At 37.5% G+C, this 21,218-nt stretch overlaps 2 protein-coding genes and 1 long non-coding RNA gene across 4 annotated transcripts; 1 reads left to right on the forward strand and 2 right to left on the reverse strand.

Moving 5' to 3' along the window:
• Positions 1-1,211: 1,211 nt before the first annotated feature.
• Positions 1,212-3,759, reverse strand: LOC131003198 (uncharacterized). Of its 2 annotated transcripts, XR_009094577.1 has the most exons (9): positions 3,550-3,759; positions 2,924-3,004; positions 2,735-2,835; positions 2,313-2,348; positions 2,161-2,240; positions 2,010-2,084; positions 1,877-1,926; positions 1,707-1,763; positions 1,212-1,532 (listed from the first exon to the last, which is right to left on the reverse strand). It is a non-coding gene; the product is annotated as an uncharacterized LOC131003198 (long non-coding RNA). The 2 variants fall into 2 exon arrangements; XR_009094576.1 differs by having other exon boundaries at positions 2,010-2,240.
• A 2,980-nt stretch (positions 3,760-6,739) lies between these two features.
• On the reverse strand, positions 6,740-7,317 carry LOC131003192 (uncharacterized). Its single transcript, XM_057929672.1, has one exon. It carries the CDS (start codon positions 7,226-7,228, stop codon positions 6,962-6,964), a length of 267 nt encoding a protein of 88 aa, XP_057785655.1. The 5' UTR covers positions 7,229-7,317; the 3' UTR covers positions 6,740-6,961.
• A 12,501-nt stretch (positions 7,318-19,818) lies between these two features.
• LOC131003176 (uncharacterized) lies at positions 19,819-20,931 on the forward strand. The gene has a single exon (XM_057929658.1). The coding sequence runs from the start codon at positions 19,819-19,821 to the stop codon at positions 20,929-20,931; it is 1,113 nt and encodes a 370-aa protein (XP_057785641.1).
• The last annotated feature ends 287 nt before the right edge of the window (positions 20,932-21,218 follow it).

The following is a 21,218-nucleotide window of genomic DNA, read 5'->3' on the forward strand; positions in this document are numbered from 1 at the left end:
GAACAATAAAGTAATTATGGTAGTATGCTAAAGTTTCGGTTTCTATTACTACATGATCTGGAAAGATTTCATAGAATATATCGTTGATTAATTTTCAACAAATAAACCCTATTTTCGAACCATTATTACATATGTTAATTTTCGAAACTGCAAAACCTAATATTTCGCAAGCTTTCATCACACTCTCGTCGGCGTTCATACAAGTCTGAAAACACTTCTTCAAGAATCAATGGAACTAACAAGTTTGTTGTTTGAATAATTTTTCATATTAATATTCCTTTAATAATCTCGCGTGTTCGTTATTCTTAATATGAATCTAAAGAATAAGCAAGGAAAATCATAGCTTTTATAAATTTCAACGAGAGAATATATCATACTAGTTTCAATTGCTCTGTACATATCGCTATATTCATATTTATGCTATATTGAAACGTCAACTTGTCATAGTTTTTATATTGCAATTGCTTGAACATATACGGTATTAGCTTTGAACATATATCATATACTGTCGAATATCCAGTACAGGCTCATGTGTTAGTACATAAAATTTAGATTTTATGTATTTACACTTTCAATGAATTTTGAGATTTATACATTGTTAAATGAATTGTTATTCAATTTTCAGATAACTTCGATCCAAGCATTCTAGATTGTCAATTATGCTTCCCTCCATGTCCCAATGAACTAAAGCCTTACGTTGGGCAGCTGCATGATACATCTGGACGTGTGTTATACTACATTCGTAAATTTTAAGATGCATGTTCAAAGCATAATCAAGGTCAGCTGAAATGATACACCTGGGCAGGTGCCGTGTAAAGATCGTAAAATTTAAGGTGCATGTTAATCGCATAATCATGACATTATTTGGGATTGTGTGCCCTTTGAAATTTGTACTTATATTGCGTTTGAAATGAATTTTATTACATAATTACAGTGGGACAACTATAAATTATTGGCAAGAACTCAACTTTTCATGTTTTTTTTTTTTTTCGCGAAATCCATTTACTATTATTAATTCATTCGCTCTATGTGTGTTCGTAGAATTATTGATGCATGTTCGTACAAATTCCAGAAATGTGGCAAACTTAATTTCACGGTACTATAATAATATTGCCGAGCCTGAGGTTAAAACATCAAACCAAACAATTCAAATTTATATAAACAATTATGGAAAAACCAGTAAAAATTATTCATTTAAATAATGTCAGTAATGTCTCAAACCTTATAAATATAAATAAATGCTTGTTTAACCAATCAACAACAAGTTAACATTCATTTTTGAGTTCATGCAAACCTCTGTATAATGCACTGAGGCCTCCTTTGCAATATTGTCACCAATTTCATTACCTTTCCCTATTAACCAATGCAGCACAATATCGCACTCGCATAACTCGAAGTTGTTTATTAATCGAACTGGCACGCATGCATTTCCAACTTGAAGAAGCATCGCCATGAAAGTTTCTAAATGCCGCATTAGGTAAATTCCGTTGTCTTCAAAGTTTGTAGTATCAGCCCACTTTGTCCGTACAACGCTGTCGTACGAGGTTGAAATTACAATGTACGTGCATTAATATGTTGCTAAACATACGTATATGCATATTTCCCATGGGGATGTATTATATAGAAAAACAAAGACCATAAAAAATTCATTGAATTCAAGTTTAACCGAAGATAATAATAAAGATTAAATAGATAAAAGTACTTACCCATAACTTCCCATCACACAGACTTACACCGTCGACAGCCTGCGACTTATCACCACCCTATATATTCCGGTGCAAAAAATAGATGAACTTTATTTGATTTTCATTGAACATAATATAATTTGTAAATGAACCTGAATCAAAGATTGATATTGTAATAATCCCCTTTTTACCTCATCAGTCACATCCTTTGGTGAACAATCTTGGCTCTTCATTGTCTTATCTGGAAGATAGTAGTTAAATTTAGGTGAAGATATGATACACTCAATGTTTAATTACTTGCTCACTAAAAATGTCACCTATTACCTATAGGCATTGGATCTTTCCCCTTGTCCTTTCTCACCCCCGAACTAGTGCTTGCAATCATTGCCACGTCTCATGCTGTGAATATATATTGTTAGTCAAGCAAAAACAATAATTGAAAAAATAATATCAATGTAACCACACAAGGGATGACCTTTCGACTTTGTGATATCCTTTTGAAGAGATGACCTTGTTCATTTTCTGGCTGCTTCTGCCCCGGGGGTTGAGGTTTTGCTGTTAACAACGCATTAATATAGTAAATTTACGGGAAGACAAATATTAAATATAAAACAAAATTTAACGAACCTGGACGCTTCTTCTTTCGAACTTTGTGGACCTGTGCTGTGAACATATGAAAGAAAACAGAAAATTAAAAGTGCATCCATATTTAGAAAATGCATAGTTAAGTGCGTATACCAATAAATATCATTAGAAGTCAAAGTTTATTTTCATTAAATTTTATGTTAATTCAATTATCTGTTAGACCACACTATAGCACCTTTTTCCATTTAAATACTCATCAAACTGAATTTATGAACTCATACTAAAAAATTCAAACCATAATTACCTTAAAACTACTAGTTTTATCCATAGTTTACATACCTTTTCTCTGTTGAACACATCAATATATATTGATGAACACGATTACACAAAATCTAGTTTTCGTGCCAAGTCTTTTTTCTAAATCTTAAAAAATATTCCCAAACTGAAGTTAAATATATCCAAACCTTGTTCGCTAGTCTCCTCCTCCTCCATCTCAACTTCTGCCATATTTCCTGAACTACTGTTTTTCCTTTGTCTTCTGTATCATCTTGAACTACTGCTTTTCCTGTTATCAATAGACAAAACAAATCATGAATTATAGGGAAATAGGCAGTACAAATCTAATAAACATATTATACAATATTTTGTAATACCTTTGTCAAAGTGTGATTCAAGGAGAGGTTTTGTCTAAGTCGGATTCTTTAATGGTGAAACTGAAGTGTCACTTAGTGAATCTACATTCATAGAAACTTCAGATTGACAAATAAAGAACAAGGTAAAAATAATGAATGTGGAGTTTGCTAAGTTTCTACTTTCGACAACAATTACTACAGTACTCTCTTCCTTCACCATGTCTTCTAGAGTATGAATCAATGGAGAGCAAATGAGAAACCCACGAAACTATATTTCAATTGCTGGGTAAAAAAATCTATCGTCAACTAACTTTCGCACTCACGCAACCTTCTTAAAAATTTCAAATGTTGAACACAATGAATCATTAATTAGATGTCAACAATTCTAACGATTTAAGATGATTACGCATTACTTCTCCTCCATGCAATTTTAGGCATTTTCAGGAATTTCCGTGGAACATATAACCACAATAATCAGCTATTATATTTCAAAAAAATCTTTATTTTTTCTTGCCCACGCGTTCAAATATAACACACGGGTTTTGAATCAATGCAAAAATTTGATTTCAATGAACATGATTAGGTCGATTCATAATTCTAATCTCAAAAGATGAAATAATATGTATCAACGAAATCACAATGATCACCTGCAATTTAGTTTTGTCTGTTCCTTGAAACAAGAAAATGGGGCTTCGCCAAAACCTTCCTTCGCTGCCGTTCTCTGAAGGTCTGATCGGTTCGATGAAATGCTGGTTCGGTGACGAGAAATAGGTAAACCACATTTTACTCAATTTGAATCCAAATTGATTATGGAAGGTGAGTACAATCCGGGATACGTTCATTCCCTAAAATTTTGATCGAATATCTGGACTGATTTAGCCCTCAAGACCCAAAAAATAATTAAAAATGGTTTTTGTCAATTTTAAAATTCGAACAGCATAAAAGATCTCAGCCGTTCGCTGCCACTTGATCAACAGACTATATCTTATCTTTATTCTAACTATAGGGGGTTTTCTCAATTGAAGCCCACCCTATATATATATATATATATATATATATATATATATATATATATATATATGAAAATATAAACTTCTAAGATAACATCCATTTAAAAAAAGAGTTAACCATATATATTTTCATAAATCACTTTATATATATAAAAAAAATTATTTAAAACTCTAAATCTGAATTGCAAATATTTTATTAATAATTATAACCCTAAACATAACAAATTGATAAAAAAAAAAAACTCATTTAAATTTATATATATAATTATTACTAATTGTTCAGCTTCTATAATAATACTCATAATGTTGGGGTGTTACACTATCCCCCTTAAAAGAAATTTCGTCCCGAAATTTGTACCTCTGGAAATAATTCTAGGTACTTCTCCTTCATGCTAGACTCGAGTTCCCATGTCGCCTCTTCTTTATCATGATGCTTCCAAAGGACCTTTACTAAGGTTATCGACTTATTCCTTAGTACTTGAATTTTCCGATCTAGGATAGATTCGGGTCTCTCCTTATAACTCATATCTGGGCTAAGGATAACATCGTCCTTATGGATCACGTGCTTTAGATCATAAACATATTTCCTCAACTGCGACACATAGAACATATTATGCACATTCCCAAGGCTTAGCGACAACGCCAGCCTGTAAGCTACCAGGCCTACCCTCTCTAGGATCTCATATGATCCTATAAAACGGGGTCTAAGCTTACCCTTCACACCAAATCTTATGATTCCTTTAGAGGGAGAAACCTTCAGAAAGACTTTATCCCCACACTCAAACTGTAAGTCGGTTCGACATTTTTCGGCATAAGACTCTTGTCTATCCTGGGCCTCTTTAATACGCTGTCGAATTTGACGGACGATCTCGATCATCTCGCCTATTGTATCTGGCCCCAAGATTCTTCTCTCGCCCACTTCATCCCAGTAAAGCGGCGATCTACATTTCTTCCCGTATAACGCCTCATAAGGTGCCATGGCGATGGTTGTTTGATAGCTGTTGTTGTAAGCTCAATTAGTGGCAACATCGTCTTTAACATATCTTCTCCCCTATCTAGCACGATCGTCCTTAACATATCTTCTAAAGTCTGAATTGTCCTTTCGGACTGACAGTCGGTCTGTGGGTGGAAAGTTGTACTAAAATTCAATCTGGTCCCCAATTCCTTTTGTAAGCTTATCCAGAATCTGGAGGTAAACTTAGAGAGATAAGGCTAATTTTTTTAATTTTTTATGTTAAAGGTAAATTTATACTTTTGCATTAAATATTTTTTATTTCATGGGTTAATTTTTAAATTTCCTATAAGAAATGGAGAATTCCATATAGAGAAAAATTTTGAAATAGCCAAAATGAAGCATAAAACACAATTTATGGCCACTCATTGAAAAAATATAAAATTTGGCCATTTTTATTTATTTCAGACGTTTTTACCCTTAATGAGGTGGACCGGGTAGGATCAGGTATGCGGGTCGCGTGCCGGGTCGGGTTAGCACTTATGGCACTATTAATGCCATAAATGTCAAGATTTTACTTGGTTTTATTTTGGATTTCCATTAGCACTTTTGACACTAATTAGTGCCAAAATTGCTAATGGAAATCCAAAATAAACCAAGTAAAATTTTGGCACTTATCGCATTAATAGTGGCATAAATACCAATGAAAATCCAAAATAAAATAAAGTAAAATGATCTTTTTAGCACTTATGACACTAATAGTGTCATAAGTGCCAACGAAAATCCAAAATAAAATCAAGTAAAATGGTCCTTTTGGTACTTATGGTACTATTAGCTAGTGCCATATAAGTGTCATACGTGCAGCACAAATACATAAACAACAGCACATGAAACAAACAATCAAACAAAAAACCCTAAATGGATAATCTAAACCCTAGATGGAATATCTAAAACCTACGGGAAAGTGTTTAAAATGGTCCTTTTGGCACTTATGGCACTAATAGTGCCATACGTGCAGCACAAATACAGAAACAACAGCACATGAAACAAACAAACAAACAAAAAACCCTAAATGGATAATCTAAACCCTAGATGGAATATATCTAAAACCTACAGGGAAAGTGTTTAAAATGGTCCTTTTGGCACTTATGGCACTATGAGTGCCATACGTGCAACACAAATACAGAAACAACAGCAATAGAATGAAGAAATTATGATGTGAAGAAGATAAAACACATGAAACAAACAAAAAAACAAAAAGAAAACAAAATCTCGCACCAAAACTTCATCGACGCGGAAGAGAGAGAGAGAGAGAGAAAGAGAGAGAAAGCAGAATTTTTAAAAAAATGGTTGTTATACATATATATATATATATATATATATATATATATATATATATATGCATCCAACGCAGGATTGAGAATCTGATTCTTCTTGTTTTTGACCTTGTAGATCGATTATCTCCATCGCACTGGAAAAACTGCTCGTATGGGGGCAAAAGATACTTTACATATTTCTAACTTGAAAATTTGGAGCTTCTGTTTCAATAATTTGTCTTGTGTTGATAGGGAAGGTGACAAGTTTGATTGCGAGAAAGAATTTGATTCTGGCAAGCCGCATCGAGGAAGCAATAATGAAAAATAAGAGCTTGGAATTCCTCTCCGTTGATAGAATCAAAAGGGATCTTGCTAGGTCGCACATAAATCAACAGTGCAATGTGTAAAAAGGACAAATTAGACATACCGCCTAATTAATGGCCAGATTTTGATGTTTTAAGATTGCAGGCCAAAAATTAATTTATGTTCCTCCTTATGGCCATTTGGGTAGAATGTTGCTTCCATATATTACCTCTTAATTTTATATAAATAAAATACATCTCACAAGCATTAAACTTTTATTATCAAATTCAAAATTAAAACAATGAAATTTTACGACCAAATATAAAACCTAATTTAGCCACAGCCCACAGGATACCTCAACCCCTATTACAACAACAAGAAGTCGAGAATTGAAGCCATAATTAATCAATATCCCACTTTAATTTACAACAATTAATTATAATTATATATATCTCCCACGCTTACATAATTATATGGATCAGAACTGATCCGGCCACAGAAATGCACCCATCGCAAACTTCCTTTTCTCGTCCAAATCACCCCTGAAGTTTAGCCCATACTGGCGAAGAAGCAAGTCGATCTGCTCCTCATTCATCTTCTCGTAGTCCGATCTCGCGTACCGCGGATAATGCAGCGGCATTTGGAAACCGTAATTAGCCACTTTCTCCGTCTCCGGCGCTTTGCTTGCCGCCGATTGCTGGACAACAATTGCGCTTGCAAAACTGAGAAGCCAATCCCAGTCCATTACTATTCACAATTTTTTTTTAGTTTTAATTTTATTTTTGTTTTTCTGGGTTGAGGAATTTGAGGCAGAAGGCGGTTTTAATTTATAGGTGGGAGGAGACACAAATATCTAGAGATTACTTGGTGAAGAATCCAAGTAATTAAATGCTAGGTACGTCTGGATGTTTCCGGAATTGATGATCTGTGGATACAGCTCATTTTCTGTTGCTGATATATGTACTACCTCCATTTCGGAACGGTCTACGCTGCACAATGTTCATGTGAACACTGTGCTAAGATTTTGACATGTGGCTCGAGATGTTTTTGAAGACCGATTTAGTTGGACCGGATTTCATGTATTTTCGTTTCTTTTTTATAAACTGCCGTTACTTTACCCATTTTCAACATTTGCTTTTCTTTTTTATTTTTTAACTTCATCCATTTTTTTTTTCTTGTTTCTCTTCTTTATATTTTATCCATTTTCTTCATGTTTCTCTGCGTCCAAAGTTCCTCAAAATATAATGGCAATCAATACAAATACCATTTTAATATATATATCCCCCCAATATATATATATATATATATATATATATATATAATATATAGAGCATATAGATCGATAGAGAGATTTTTAATAATTTTTTATTTGTTATAAGATTTAGCAAATATATTAGTTATTGATTCATCTTCGTCTTCTTTTTAATAAAATTGATTCATCTCCTTTAATATTTTAGCACATATAATATATATTAGAATAAAGTAGTAATTTATTATTAAAATAATTAAGAAATTAGATTTAAATAAATATTTAGGAATTTCAATAATACGACTAAATTTCAATGAGGTAGTTAACAAATTATCGAACTTAAAGTTAGTGGTGCTCAACTTAATTTGACTCGAGCTCAAATTTCAAGATCCAGATCCAGATCCGTTTTAAAAAATGAGATCCAGATCTGCGAATCCAAAAAATTGAGATCCATATTCGTAAAATCGGATCTGGATCCACGGATCTGGACCGGGTCCAGGATGCACTGCCATCCCCTATGTATAGCTTATAAATAAACCTTCAATTTTAGTTTAACTACAAAATTGTCACTCAATTTTGAAATTAATTTGAAATTGAAAACTCCCTTTTTAATGTAGTATAGATGACTAATTCACTATACTAATTCCAAAATAAAGTTGTCTAAAAAGAAAAAAAATTAAAATTAAAATTAAGAGCCAAACAGGCAATTCCGGGCCGAACCGACGGGCCCACCCGACGGTTCAAGGGCGGAGAATTTGGGGACCGTAACCGGCCCGTTGTGTTTGGCGGTTGGGCCAGGCCCAAAATCGTTGACTTCCGGACCGGTTCCGGGCCGAACTGCCGGGCCTGGTTAGCTCATTGCAACACTAGTTGAAATGGAGGGAACTGTCTACGCTGAGCAGTGTTCATGTGAACACTGCTGCTAAGATTTCGACACGTGGCCCGAGATGTTTTTGAAGACCGATTTAGCTGGACCGGATTTCATGCATTTCCGTTTCCTTTTTATAAACTGCCGTTACTTTACCCATTTTCAACATTTGCTTTTCTTTTTTATTTTTTAACTTCATCCATTTTTTTTCTTGTTTCTCTTTTCTTCTTTATATTTTATCCATTTTCTTCTTGTTTCTCTACGTCCAAAGTTCCTCAAAATATAATGGCAATCAATACAAATACCATTTTAATATATATAGAGCATATAGATCGATAGAGAGATTTTTAATAAATTTTTATTTGTGATAAGATTTAGCAAATATATTAGTTATTGATTCATCTTCGTCTTCTTTTTAATAAAATTGATTCATCTCCTTTAATATTTTAGCACATATAATATATATTAGAATAAAGTAGTAATTTATTATTAAAATAATTAAGAAATTAGATTTAAATAAATATTTAGGAATTTCAATAATACGACTAAATTTCAATGAGGTAGTTAACAAATTATCGAATTTAAAGTTAGTGGTGCTCAACTTAATTTGACTCGAGCTCTAATTTTATACTAACTATTTTGTAGTATATAAATTAATTAATATTGAAACTTTAACAATTTATTGTAGTAAAACATTGACATAATGATATTCTGCTATACATGTCTATATATATACATATATGTATATATATGTGTGTGTTTTATAAGTTTATTATAAAATATAAGCTCTATTTTAATTATAAGTTTATTTGAAAATATAATATTATGATACACAACATACTATAATATGTAATACAATAATGAAATAATTATATTGTGAAACCATTTCATATTATCAAAATAGAGTGAAGCGTGCAGTCGTGTAGCGTGTAGCGTGCAGTCGTGTAGCGTGTAGCGTGCAGCCGTGAATGTTATATTGTGGTTTATATTAAATTTAATTAGTAGAAAAATAGTGAAATTTAGATGAGCATTAAAAGATATAAACAAATGACTATAATTTGAATTGAAATTCTCAATTTCGAATTATACACGGTCACACGGATTGTGTTAATATTTTAATTAAGCAACCTAATATTGAGTTCAATATAACGTGTATGCATATTTTAATTAAGCTGATATAACGGATTGTGTTAATATTTTAATTAAGCAACCTAATATTGAGTACAATGGTTTTGATTCCAAAAATTAAGCAACCTGAGCGTGTACCCGTGGTTGGATGAGCATAACGTGTGTCGTGCAGTCGTGTAACCGTGTGTAAATTAAAATCTTAGTTTTTTTTAATATTTGTTTAATTAGATTTGAAATATATCATCACTATTATGTTTTATTAGTTTCCCTAAATACATATTGACTCAGTATTCGGTACGAATGATTGCTACAGTGTCATCTATGGATCAAATTGCACCAATTGATTGAAAAACATAGTTGTACTTAGTAGTAAGCACTACTTAATAGTTCAACCTACTAAAGAGTAATCAAGTTATGTGATGAATAACAAATGACTATTAGTTAAAAATCCTTCATCACAATAAAGTTATCACATATTTTAGTCAAAATCCATTACGCAAATGCTACAAAATTGTCAAAATATTAAATCAATGGTCATTCCCTAACAAGTCACGGTTAGGGTTCACGGTTAGGGTTTAGGGCACACGGTCAGATGTTTCTATCACGGTTATATAGAAATCGTGCACGATTACACTGCACGATCTATTATAACTTGTAGAGAATTATAATATCGTGTATATGAAAGTAGCGTGAAGCGTGTAACCGTGTGACCGTGTATAATTCGAAATTGAGAATTTCAATTCATAACATTCTTATTAAAATGCGATTTTATAAAAGAAGGAGAAAAAAAAACGAAAAACAAACAAGCAAAACCTAAACCCTTGAAAGCACAAACAAGCAGACTAAGGGCCGAGCCTCATTAAAACCTTCCTACAGAAAACCCTAAGGGAAAAACTGTAAGAAGGAAAAAGAGTACCCGTCTATGAAAAGAAAAGAAAAAGAAAAAGAGCGGAAGGGAAGGTTTCAGGAGCTCCAGCCTAACCATCGCCCCCAAACCAACCCGGCTCAAACAGACCAAACAGAGACCAAAAAGCAGACGTAGACAGAAGGCCGGTGAGACGCCGTCGCTAGCTGACCACAGAAAGCAAAGCACAGTAAGAGCAAAAGGCCGGTGAGACGCCGTCGCCCAATGCTCCCAAGAAGAAAAAGAGACGGGAAGATTATGGCCGGTTAAACTCCGTCGCCAAAGAAGTTCCCACACGCCAAAGGTTAAGAAAAAAACGATCAGAGGAGGGTCGGCAACAAAGACAATCCAATTTAGGCCAGTAATACGCCGTCGCCTAAACTGAGATTGCCGTAGGTACCTTGCTCCAAGGACAGTGTCGAAGGCTGTCCGGCCGGTGATATGCCGTCGCCGCCAACCTTCGCGCTGCACGTCCCAACAAGCAGTGAAAGGGAAAGCACGACCGGTTATATGCCGTCGCCGTAAATCCCTCTGCTGCCCATCAACCAAAAGACCATGAAAACAACTGTCAAAACCCAAAGACCGATTCAAACTACTCTTCGAAAAAAACTGGTTGTCGCTGCACACCAGTAACCGGAACTCGCAGCTCCCAAGCGCCTCCATCCAATAAAACAGAGCCAGAAGTTCACCGCTATTAGTTCCCACGTTCGCTCAGCTCCAGCACCAAAACACAGCAGTTCTTCCCAAGCAGCTACTGAACGACTGCCAAGTGTTCGAATAAATGTCGAAACTAGCGGTCTCAAGCAAAAAACTAATCAATCTCCGGAACAAGAACCGAACAGACTTCAAGAGGCCACGCCAAACCAGATAACACCAACCATGCACGAACCAAACGTGAAACCAACGCCAAGGCAGATTGGCAAAGGATTCGCCAAGTGTTTGAGAAAAATTCCCAACCAAGAAATTATTTTTGACGTACATAGCTATGCACCGACAAATCGCGAATGACCGCGTCATGGATTAGCTGAATGTTATGGTTCCAACGTCCCTCAGGAGTATGGGGACTGGCCATAATGTCAGCAGGAACATTTCCTTCTCTAAAAATATGCGTTATCCTAAACTCCATATTATCAAGCAGCGAAAGAGTTCTTCTCCACAAAGCTTTAAACCGCCATGGAACTCTGTCTGATTTAGTCGACAGAATGGAAACAACATAAGTAGAATCTGCTTCAATCCAAATCTTAAACCAACCGCATTGGTGAGCAAAATCAATAGCCGTAATGATGCCTAACAGTTCCGCCTCAAAAGCAAAACCTGTTCCTCTTTCCACATGAAAACAACCTCTAACAAAGCCTCTCCAATCTCTGAAAACACCTCCAGCACATATACGACCTGGCGCCCCTACCGCCGAACCGTCAGTATTGGCTTTAATCCAAGAAAAAACAGGTGGCGACCAATAGACCGAAGTGAATTCCGGTGGAGGCCGTTGATGTACACTGACACCCAATTGCCTGACAGTTAAGTAATCCGTCCAAGTATTGTCAATACATCCCAACTTGGGAAGAGAATTATCCACCTCCATGAACGTCGACTTGATGAAGCTAAGAATAGCACGGCCATGGAAAGCAACACCATCGAAATGACTTTTATTACGTGCATTCCATATCGCCCAAATCACAGAAATAACCCCAAGTTTCCAAAGGGCATTAATTTGAGAGCTCACCTTTATCGACCAAGAAAAAATAAGGAAGCTGTGGATGTCAGCACAAAGTCTTCCATCCATCTGATTGAACCACCCCAAAAATTCCGTCCAGACGGGTTGGACTTTATCACACGACCAAAAGATATGACTCAGATCCTCAGCCTCGTGAAAGCAAAGAGAGCAATAGTTGGGTGAAATCAGACCTTGTCTAATAAGTTTATCACGTGTTGGCAGTCGATTTAGAATAACTCTCCAACAAGTAATGGAACGACGAACGGGGATGTAATTTTCCCACAGCCAGCGACCCCAATTAACACTTGGAAAACGGTGGCATTTCGAGGCAAAGGCAAGGGCAGACGTAACCTCTCCATGAACGGACGGTTTCCATAATCTCACATCTTCTTCCTCGCCAATCGGCAACAGTAAAATGTCACAAATAATGTAAGGAAATTCATCAATAAACTCTTGAGAAAAGTCCCAAACCCCATCGTAGAAGTAGTTAGACACCGTTTGATTTAATCTAGAGCGCATGAAATTTGGCAGATTAATCTTATCAGCAATAGAGTAGCCTAACCAATCATCATGCCAAAAGTACACCGAAGATCCTTTCCCTAAAAGGCAATAGGAATCCTCAAGCAGATCAGGAATCAACTTTCTAATACCAATCCAGATCGAGGAGGTTAGAAACGCCGATCGAGGCCTGCTCGCCTCATTTAAGTATCTGCATTTCATCATCTCAAAGCCAAACCGACGCCCCCCAATCACCTTCCAAGCAAGCTTCATCAGAAAGGAATCGTTCATCGTTTCAAACGATCTAATCCCTAATCCTCTTTCCTCCTTGATTGCACAGACGCGGTCCCAGCTCACAGCACAAGTTGGCCTTTTGTTAACATTCCCCGTCCAAATGAAGTTTCTGCAAGATCTATCCAACTCCTTAAGAAGCGAATTAGGCCATTTATAGACCATCATCGTGTGAACTAAGGAGCTCTGAATGACAGAGCGAACGAGATAGATACGTCCCGCAATAGAGAGTTGAGAGCCATTCCAACGAGAGAACTTGTGGATAATTCTATCTTTTATCGCGGCAAGGTGAATAGCTTTGGGTCTTCCGACAAAGAGAGGGGCTCCCAGATAAGTCATAGGCATCAGCCCAACACGAAAATGGAGGATCCTGCCAATTTGTCTTTGATAACTTAAGGAAACACCTTTGGCAAAATAAATGTGCGATTTTTCTCTGTTGCAAATTTGACCCGAGAGTTCCCCATATCGCTGTAAGATGTTGCGAATAGTACGGGCATTCTTGGTAGAAGCCTTACAGAACAAGAGAATGTCGTCGGCATATAAAAGGTGAGTAGGAAAGTTATTAGCACGACTCATACTCATAGGCGTCAGACAACCATCTTTGACCGCCTTCATAAACATACAACTAAGCACGTCCTCAGCAATACCAAAAATAATAGGCGAGAGCGGGTCACCTTGTCTTACCCCACGAGAGCAAGAGAAGTAACCACAAAGTTGACCGTTGTACAGGATAGAAATGCGGGCCGAACCAAAGATAGTAGAAATCCAATTCAAGAACCGTTGATCAAAACCCATTGCCTCCATAGCACACAAGATAAAACGCCAGCTCAACGTATCAAAAGCCTTTTTTATATCCACTTTACAAGCCATGTTCTTGCCATTGCAAGAACGATTCATGCAATTAACACCTTCAGAGCCGATCATAATGCAATCGTGAATCAAGCGACCACGTATAAACCCAAATTGATTATGCGAGACGCAATCCGCAGCCACAGAGCTGAGTCTAGAAGCCAGAATCTTCGAGAGAATTTTAAAAAAGAAGTTTGAAAGAACAATAGGACGTAAGTCTGCCACCGTGGTAACCACCTCCTTTTTCGGGATAAGAATCAACGTGTTAGAATTAAGACCTTGAGGCAGATAGTTCTTGATGAAGAACGTCCTGACAGCCAGACAAATATCGGCTTTAATGACTTCCCAGCAGTGTTGAAAGAAAACTCCAGTGAAACCATCGGGGCCAGCAGCACTATCACCCCCTAAATCAAAAACCGCAGCCTTTATCTCTTCATCCAGCGGAGTGCTAGTAAGGAGGGAATTATCAATTCATAACATTCTAAATTTCACTATTTTTTATCTTTTAATGCTCATCTAAATTTCACTATTTATGACCGTGTGACCGTGTACTTCCCATCCTCCGCCTCCGCCTCCGCCTCCATCGCCAAGCACTTCACCGGCCCCGCGTGTCAGGACAACACCGCCACGAACGTATGTCCCACCACTTCCCTCCTCCACACGCATATCGTCTTATCCGCGGAGCCGCTCAGCACCAGATTACCGGCCGCCGCCAGGCACAGCACCGCCAACTGGTGCCACCTCAAAACGCCGCTGTTCTTCTCCACCTCCCAGAAATTCACCAGCCGGTCCGACGACCCGCAGTACACCACCTCCTCGCCGACAGCCAACGCCGTCACGGCGCTGTCCTGGTAGAGCAGCGTCCGCCACAGCACATGCCGCACCGCCTTGCCGTCCCGCTCCCTCCTCCACACCTTCACGGTGCCGTCGGCGGATCCCGTGTAGACCAGCCCGCCGGCGCCCGTCGCAACCGCGTTGACGGCGTCCTCGTGCGCCCCCATGGATTGGACGCATCTGGAGCTGTGGAGGTCCCACACCTTGAACGTTCTGTCCCACGAGGCCGAGTAGAGCAGCCCTCCTTCTTCGCTGACGCTCAGGTACGACACGGCGTCGGCGTGCTTGATCCACAGCGCCCTGCGGTGGCGCTTCACCTGCACGTAGTTGTGGGGCCTCATGGAAGCTTTGAGCAGGGCGAAGAAGGTGGGGAGGGTGCCGATTTACCTGTGGACGCCGGCGCTGTCCATCTTCCAAACGCGGATCCTTCCGTCTTGGTGGCCGGTGAAGATCCTGTCGCCGGAGATGACGATGGCCTTGACGAAGGCGCTGCTGGACTTGAAGGCGTCGAATTCCTGCATGTTTCTCCAGGCGCGGATGTTGTTGCTGTCGGAGCCGGTGTAGAGGAGGCCGTCCTTGACGGCGAGGGAGTATATGTGGCCCTCTGAGCCCACCAGGGCGGTGGGGCATGGGAATTTGGGGAGGGGCGACCATGGCGACATGGAGAGAGAGAGGACTGGGTTTGTGACCGTGTATAGTGATTTGTTTATACTCCCTCCGTCCCGCCCAAGATGCTACATATTCCTCTTTGGGCCGCCCCAACGAAGATGCTACATTTCTATATTTGGCAAAAATAAGGAATTTTAAACACTTAATTAACACTAATTAAGTATTTCTTTATTACATTCTCTCTCCTACTTTCTCACTTTATTATCTTCTCTTTCTTACTTTATCACTTTCTCTCTCCTACTTTATCACTTTATTACCTTATTTTTCTTATTTTATCACTTTCTCTCTCCTACTTTATCACTTTATTATTACACACTTAAAACATTAATCTACAACTCCTTAAATCCCGTGCCGAAAGGTAAATGTAGCGTCTTGGCCGGGACGGAGGGAGTATATTTTAATGCTCATCTAAATTTCACTATTTTTTTACTAATTAAATTTAATATAAACCACAATATAACATTCACGGCTGCACGCTACACGCTACACGACTGCACGCTTCACGGCTGCACGCTTCACTCTATTTTGATAATATGAAATGGTTTCACAATATAATTATTTCATTATTGTATTACATATTATAGTATGTTGTGTATCATAATATTATATTTTCTAATAAACTTATAATTAAAATAGAGCTTATATTTTATAATAAACTTATAAAACACACACATATATATACATATATGTATATATATAGACATGTATAGCAGAATATCATTATGTCAATGTTTTACTACAATAAATTGTTAAAGTTTCAATATTAATTAATTTATATACTACAAAATAGTTAGTATAAAATTAGAGCTCGAGTCAAATTAAGTTGAGCACCACTAACTTTAAATACGATAATTTGTTAACTACCTCATTGAAATTTAGTCGTATTATTGAAATTCCTAAATATTTATTTAAATCTAATTTCTTAATTATTTTAATAATAAATTACTACTTTATTCTAATATATATTATATGTGCTAAAATATTAAAGGAGATGAATCAATTTTATTAAACAGAAGACGAAGATGAATCAATAACTAATATATTTGCTAAATCTTATAACAAATAAAAATTTATTAAAAATCTCTCTATCGATCTATATGCTCTATATATATTAAAATGGTATTTGTATTGATTGCCATTATATTTTGAGGAACTTTGGACGTAGAGAAACAAGAAGAAAATGGATAAAATATAAAGAAGAAAAGAGAAACAAGAAAAAAAAATGGATGAAGTTAAAAAATAAAAAAGAAAAGCAAATGTTGAAAATGGGTAAAGTAACGGCAGTTTATAAAAAGGAAACGGAAATGCATGAAATCCGGTCCAGCTAAATCGGTCTTCAAAAACATCTCGAGCCACGTGTCGAAATCTTAGCAGCAGTGTTCACATGAACACTGTGCAGCGTAGACAGTTCTCTCCATTTCAACTAGTGTTGCAATGAGCTAACCAGGCCCGGCAGTTCGGCCCGGAACCGGTCCGGAAGTCAACGATTTTGGGCCTGGCCCAACCGCCAAACACAACGGGCCGGTTACGGTCCCCAAATTCTCGGCCCTTGAACCGTCGGATGGGCCCGTCGGTTCGGCCCGGAATTGCCTGTTTGGTTCTTAATTTTAATTTTAATTTTTTTTCTTTTTAGACAACTTTATTTTGGAATTAGTATAGTGAATTAGTCATCTATACTACATTAAAAAGGGAGTTTTCAATTTCAAATTAATTTCAAAATTGAGTGACAATTTTGTAGTTAAACTAAAATTGAAGGTTTATTTATAAGCTATACATAGGGGATGGCAGTGGATCCTGGACTCGGTCCAGATCCGTGGATCCAGATCCGATTTTACGAATATGGATCTCAATTTTTTGGATTCGCAGATCTGGATCTCATTTTTTAAAACGGATCTGGATCAGGATCTTGAAATTTGAGATCCGGATCCGACCCAGATCCGACCCGTGGATCTGATTTTATTTAAAATATATTATTTATTTTTGTATTTATTTTATTAATAATATTACATATATTAAAAATTTAAAATAATAGAAAAATTAGAATAACTTTCCAAGCCCTAGTTTCTAATTCTAATTTCCCCATTCTCGGTTCCTCTCCCTCCCTCACTCGCCCGCCGCCTCAGTCACTCCCATCTCCCTCTCTACCTCTCCAGTTCGCCGATCGCCGCCTCACTCCCATATCCGGTTTCCCTCTCCAGTTCGTCCTCCCGCCACCGGCGAAGGCGGGGACAGCAGCAGCTGCAGCACACGCCCTGACGCCCATCCTCCTCCAATTTGCTGTTCGCCCGCCGCCCCTCTTTCTCTTTTTCAGCTCGCCGTCACCTTCTCGGATCACTCCAGCTCGCCGGCCACCTTCTCGGACCTCTTGGAGCACTCCAGTTCGGCCGCCATCTGCGACTCTGCGTGTTGCGGGCTGTACATCTCCATCTTCGGTCGCCACCTGCGACTCTGCGTGCTACTACCCTCCCTACACCACCGTCCGATCGCCGCCAGACTCCACCGCCGCCGCCATTCAGCCATGTCAATGTCTACCACAGGATGCTCTGAATCAAGGGTTAGAAATTTAAAAAAAAATGTTCATTTTGATTTGATTCTGAAAGTGAAATTTTTTGTCTTAGGTTAGATTCTGATTTTGTCAATGTTTACAACTGAAATTTTCATTCTGATTTGGATTGATTTAGTTTCGAAATTTATGTTTTGATTTGGACTGATTTAGGTTCGAAATTTATTGTTAGATTATGAGCTTGTGAGAAGTTGGAGATTTATGATTTGGTGAGCCATTTATGAATGAAATTTGATTATTGTTAGATTATGAGCTTGTTGATTTTGTGAATTTTTTTTAATTTAATTTAAAAACAATAGATCCATGGATCTGGACCCGTGGACCCACGGATCTGACGGATCTAGATCTGGATCCAAATTTTTTAGATCCGTGGATCTGGATCTGGATCTGATAGATAAAAACGGATCTGGATCTGGTATCGATGAGATCCGATCCAGATTCGGCCCGTTGCCATCCCTAGCTATACATCTTTTTTTTTCTTTAACTTCTTATTTTTCTATTTTATTTCTTTTTTAAATTATGAAATTCATCTAATTATAAAATATTTGATATGCATATCAAATTAAAGTTCATGACATGAACTTTAATTTGATATATATTATGTAAATATTGGACTTAAAATATAAAAATTATATTTATTTAAAGATTAAAACTTAGTAAATTTCTCTCTCCTCTCTCCTCTTTTTTTGAATAAATCTATTTTTTTTCAATAATCTATTAACTTATATTGTTTTCTTTTTTAACAATATCATTTTTTATTAATATGAATTATTCTTTATTATTTTTATATTAAACTAAAATATATTTATCTTAAATTATAGTATTTTTAATTATATTTAGAATTTTTATATAATAATAAAATAATAATCAAGTTTACATATAATAAAATATAGAAATATTTTTCGTGCGTTGCACGAGTGCAATTGCTAGTTTAGTTAGTATTAGTTAGTTTACTTATTCAATTTTGAAGATTGTAATTTGTATCCTTGTAATATTTTTTTGTACATAAAATAAATTCAATAAATATATCATTTTTTAGCATTATTTTGATTGTCAATGTGTTAGAATTATTTTTCTTTTATTGTATTTCAATTGTCAATACAAGTCATTTAATTTTTTTTTTAAAAAAAGATGACATAAGAAATATTACAAGTTTATAACTTATTATAAATTTTCACACATAAAGAATAAGAATTATTTTGATTGTCACTTGTAAGATATTATATTATTTAAGATTTTTAAGTTGAGTAAATTTTAAAATTATTTAACTTAAGTAATTATTTTGAATTCGGAGAAAAATGAGAGCTCTGCGAAACCCTCCCCGAACCCTAGTTTAGTTCCGATGCTTCCCTCGCTGCAGAGGCCCACCGGCGTTATGACGCCGTCTCAGATGGACAGGAGCGGCCTCCATCTTCTGTCGATTTCAAGCAACTTCTTGAGTTCCCCCACAACGATCGAAGGCAACCCTTGTCCCACAAAAGCCGGAGGAAACCCTAACCCTAGGCCAGCTTCGGCGGCGCACTAGGCTACTGCTGCAAAGAATAACGCCGTTCAGGCTTCCTCTGACACGAACAGACCGTTGGTCCCGCCTGTTTCCTACGCTAGGGCGACCGCGACTCAATGCACGAAGAAGCCGGATCTGCCGGCGCATAACTTTAAAGCGCTTCGTCCATGCAGCCGTGATGATGTTGGAATCCTAAAGGTTCCGAAAGAACTACAACTTCTCCAAGTGTCGAAGTTCCAATTTGCTTTGATTGGCAGATTCATGATGAATAAAGGAACGCAACCAAAGACAGCTAGGGAGCTAAAGGACGAGTTGCAGTCGTTATGGTCGTTGACTTCGAATTGGCGTCTTATGCCAATGGGAAAAGGATATTTCACATTGAAATTTAACAATAAGGAAGATAAAGCAATTGACAAATCCCACCTTGCTTGGGAGCTCTCCTCCGGAACGCTGCGACTACGCGAATGGGTAAGATTCTTTAATCCCTATAAAGAATCATCTTCTTTGGCACAAGTGTGGGTACGTATTTACTATTTGCCTGTTGAATTCTGGCACCCGGAGGTTTTGTCGGGGATTGGCAGATGGTTAGGGCAACCTCTCAAGATCGATGGCAACTCAGTAGATGACGATGTTGCTCACTACGCGAGAATGCTGGTTGAAGTTGATCTTGCCAACATGCTGCCTGAATACATGACTATTGATGGTGGAGACTATGAGTTCGACATTGAATTTTATTATGAGTACATTCCTCCTTTTTGTACGAAATGTAAAATGACAGGTCATGTAGTGGACAAATGTCGCCGGGGAAAAACAAAAGGAAAGGAAACTGTTGAGCCTGTGAAACAAAATGAGCCTAACTGGCAAGAAGTAAGAACAAAGGAGCGGCGCCGTGAAGGTGTTAATGAGGCGTTTGAGCCCTCTATCGGGGAACATCCAAATAATGAGCTGTCGGGACCGGACCTTCTTGAGGCACTAACCAGGTCTGCTGCTAAATCGCAGAGTGCTACTCGCTTTGCTATCTTGGAGGAAGGAGAAGTGTCAGAGAACGCTGAGCAACATGAGACTGCAGCGGAACAAGAAAGAAGAGACGTTGGACAGGAGCACTTCCAGCAAGAGGTTGTGGAGTTTGATCAGAGACTAACACCTTTGCCCAACAAGAGTAGGGATGAACAGTCAGAACATCAGAGGGTTCAGGTTGGAGCAGTAGGCAACGCTGAGATTGAGGGACAGAGTTTGGATCAAAGTAGAGAGTTCTTAGAGTGGGACCAGAGACCAGACAATACAGAGCTGAACGTACACAACGAAGACATTACGGGCTTACAAGAACTTGGTGTGAACTCCAAAGAGAACGTTGAACAGAGCAGAGCTACTGAGTAGCAAAGACTTGAACTAAGCAGTGACAAGGTGCTGAGTTTCCGGGACGATGCGGGCTACAAGGCCCAACGTTCCCAAGACCAGAGCACAGATTGCAAAAGCGTTCAACAATCAGATCAAAACAGGAATGGGTCAGTTCAGAATTCGGACAAGCGTCTGACATCGCTTGCATGCGAAAATAAAATGAAGGCTCAACGCTTTAAGGAGGCTATCTCTTCTCCCAAGAAAAAAAGGGGTCGCCCTTCGAATCAGACTCGTAATCATAACAAGGCACTGATGCAGCAAGAAGA

The sequence above is a fragment of the Salvia miltiorrhiza genome, unplaced genomic scaffold (genome assembly GCF_028751815.1).
Source record: "Salvia miltiorrhiza cultivar Shanhuang (shh) unplaced genomic scaffold, IMPLAD_Smil_shh fragScaff_scaffold_8_1, whole genome shotgun sequence".
NCBI lineage: Eukaryota > Viridiplantae > Streptophyta > Magnoliopsida > Lamiales > Lamiaceae > Salvia > Salvia miltiorrhiza.

What these genes read in the sequence shown, in the direction of transcription:
- LOC131003192 (XM_057929672.1), bottom strand. Translation starts at nt 7,228, where the DNA reads ATGGACTGGGATTGGCTTCTCAGTTTTGCAAGCGCAATTGTTGTCCAG.
- LOC131003176 (XM_057929658.1), top strand. Translation starts at nt 19,819, where the DNA reads ATGAATAAAGGAACGCAACCAAAGACAGCTAGGGAGCTAAAGGACGAG.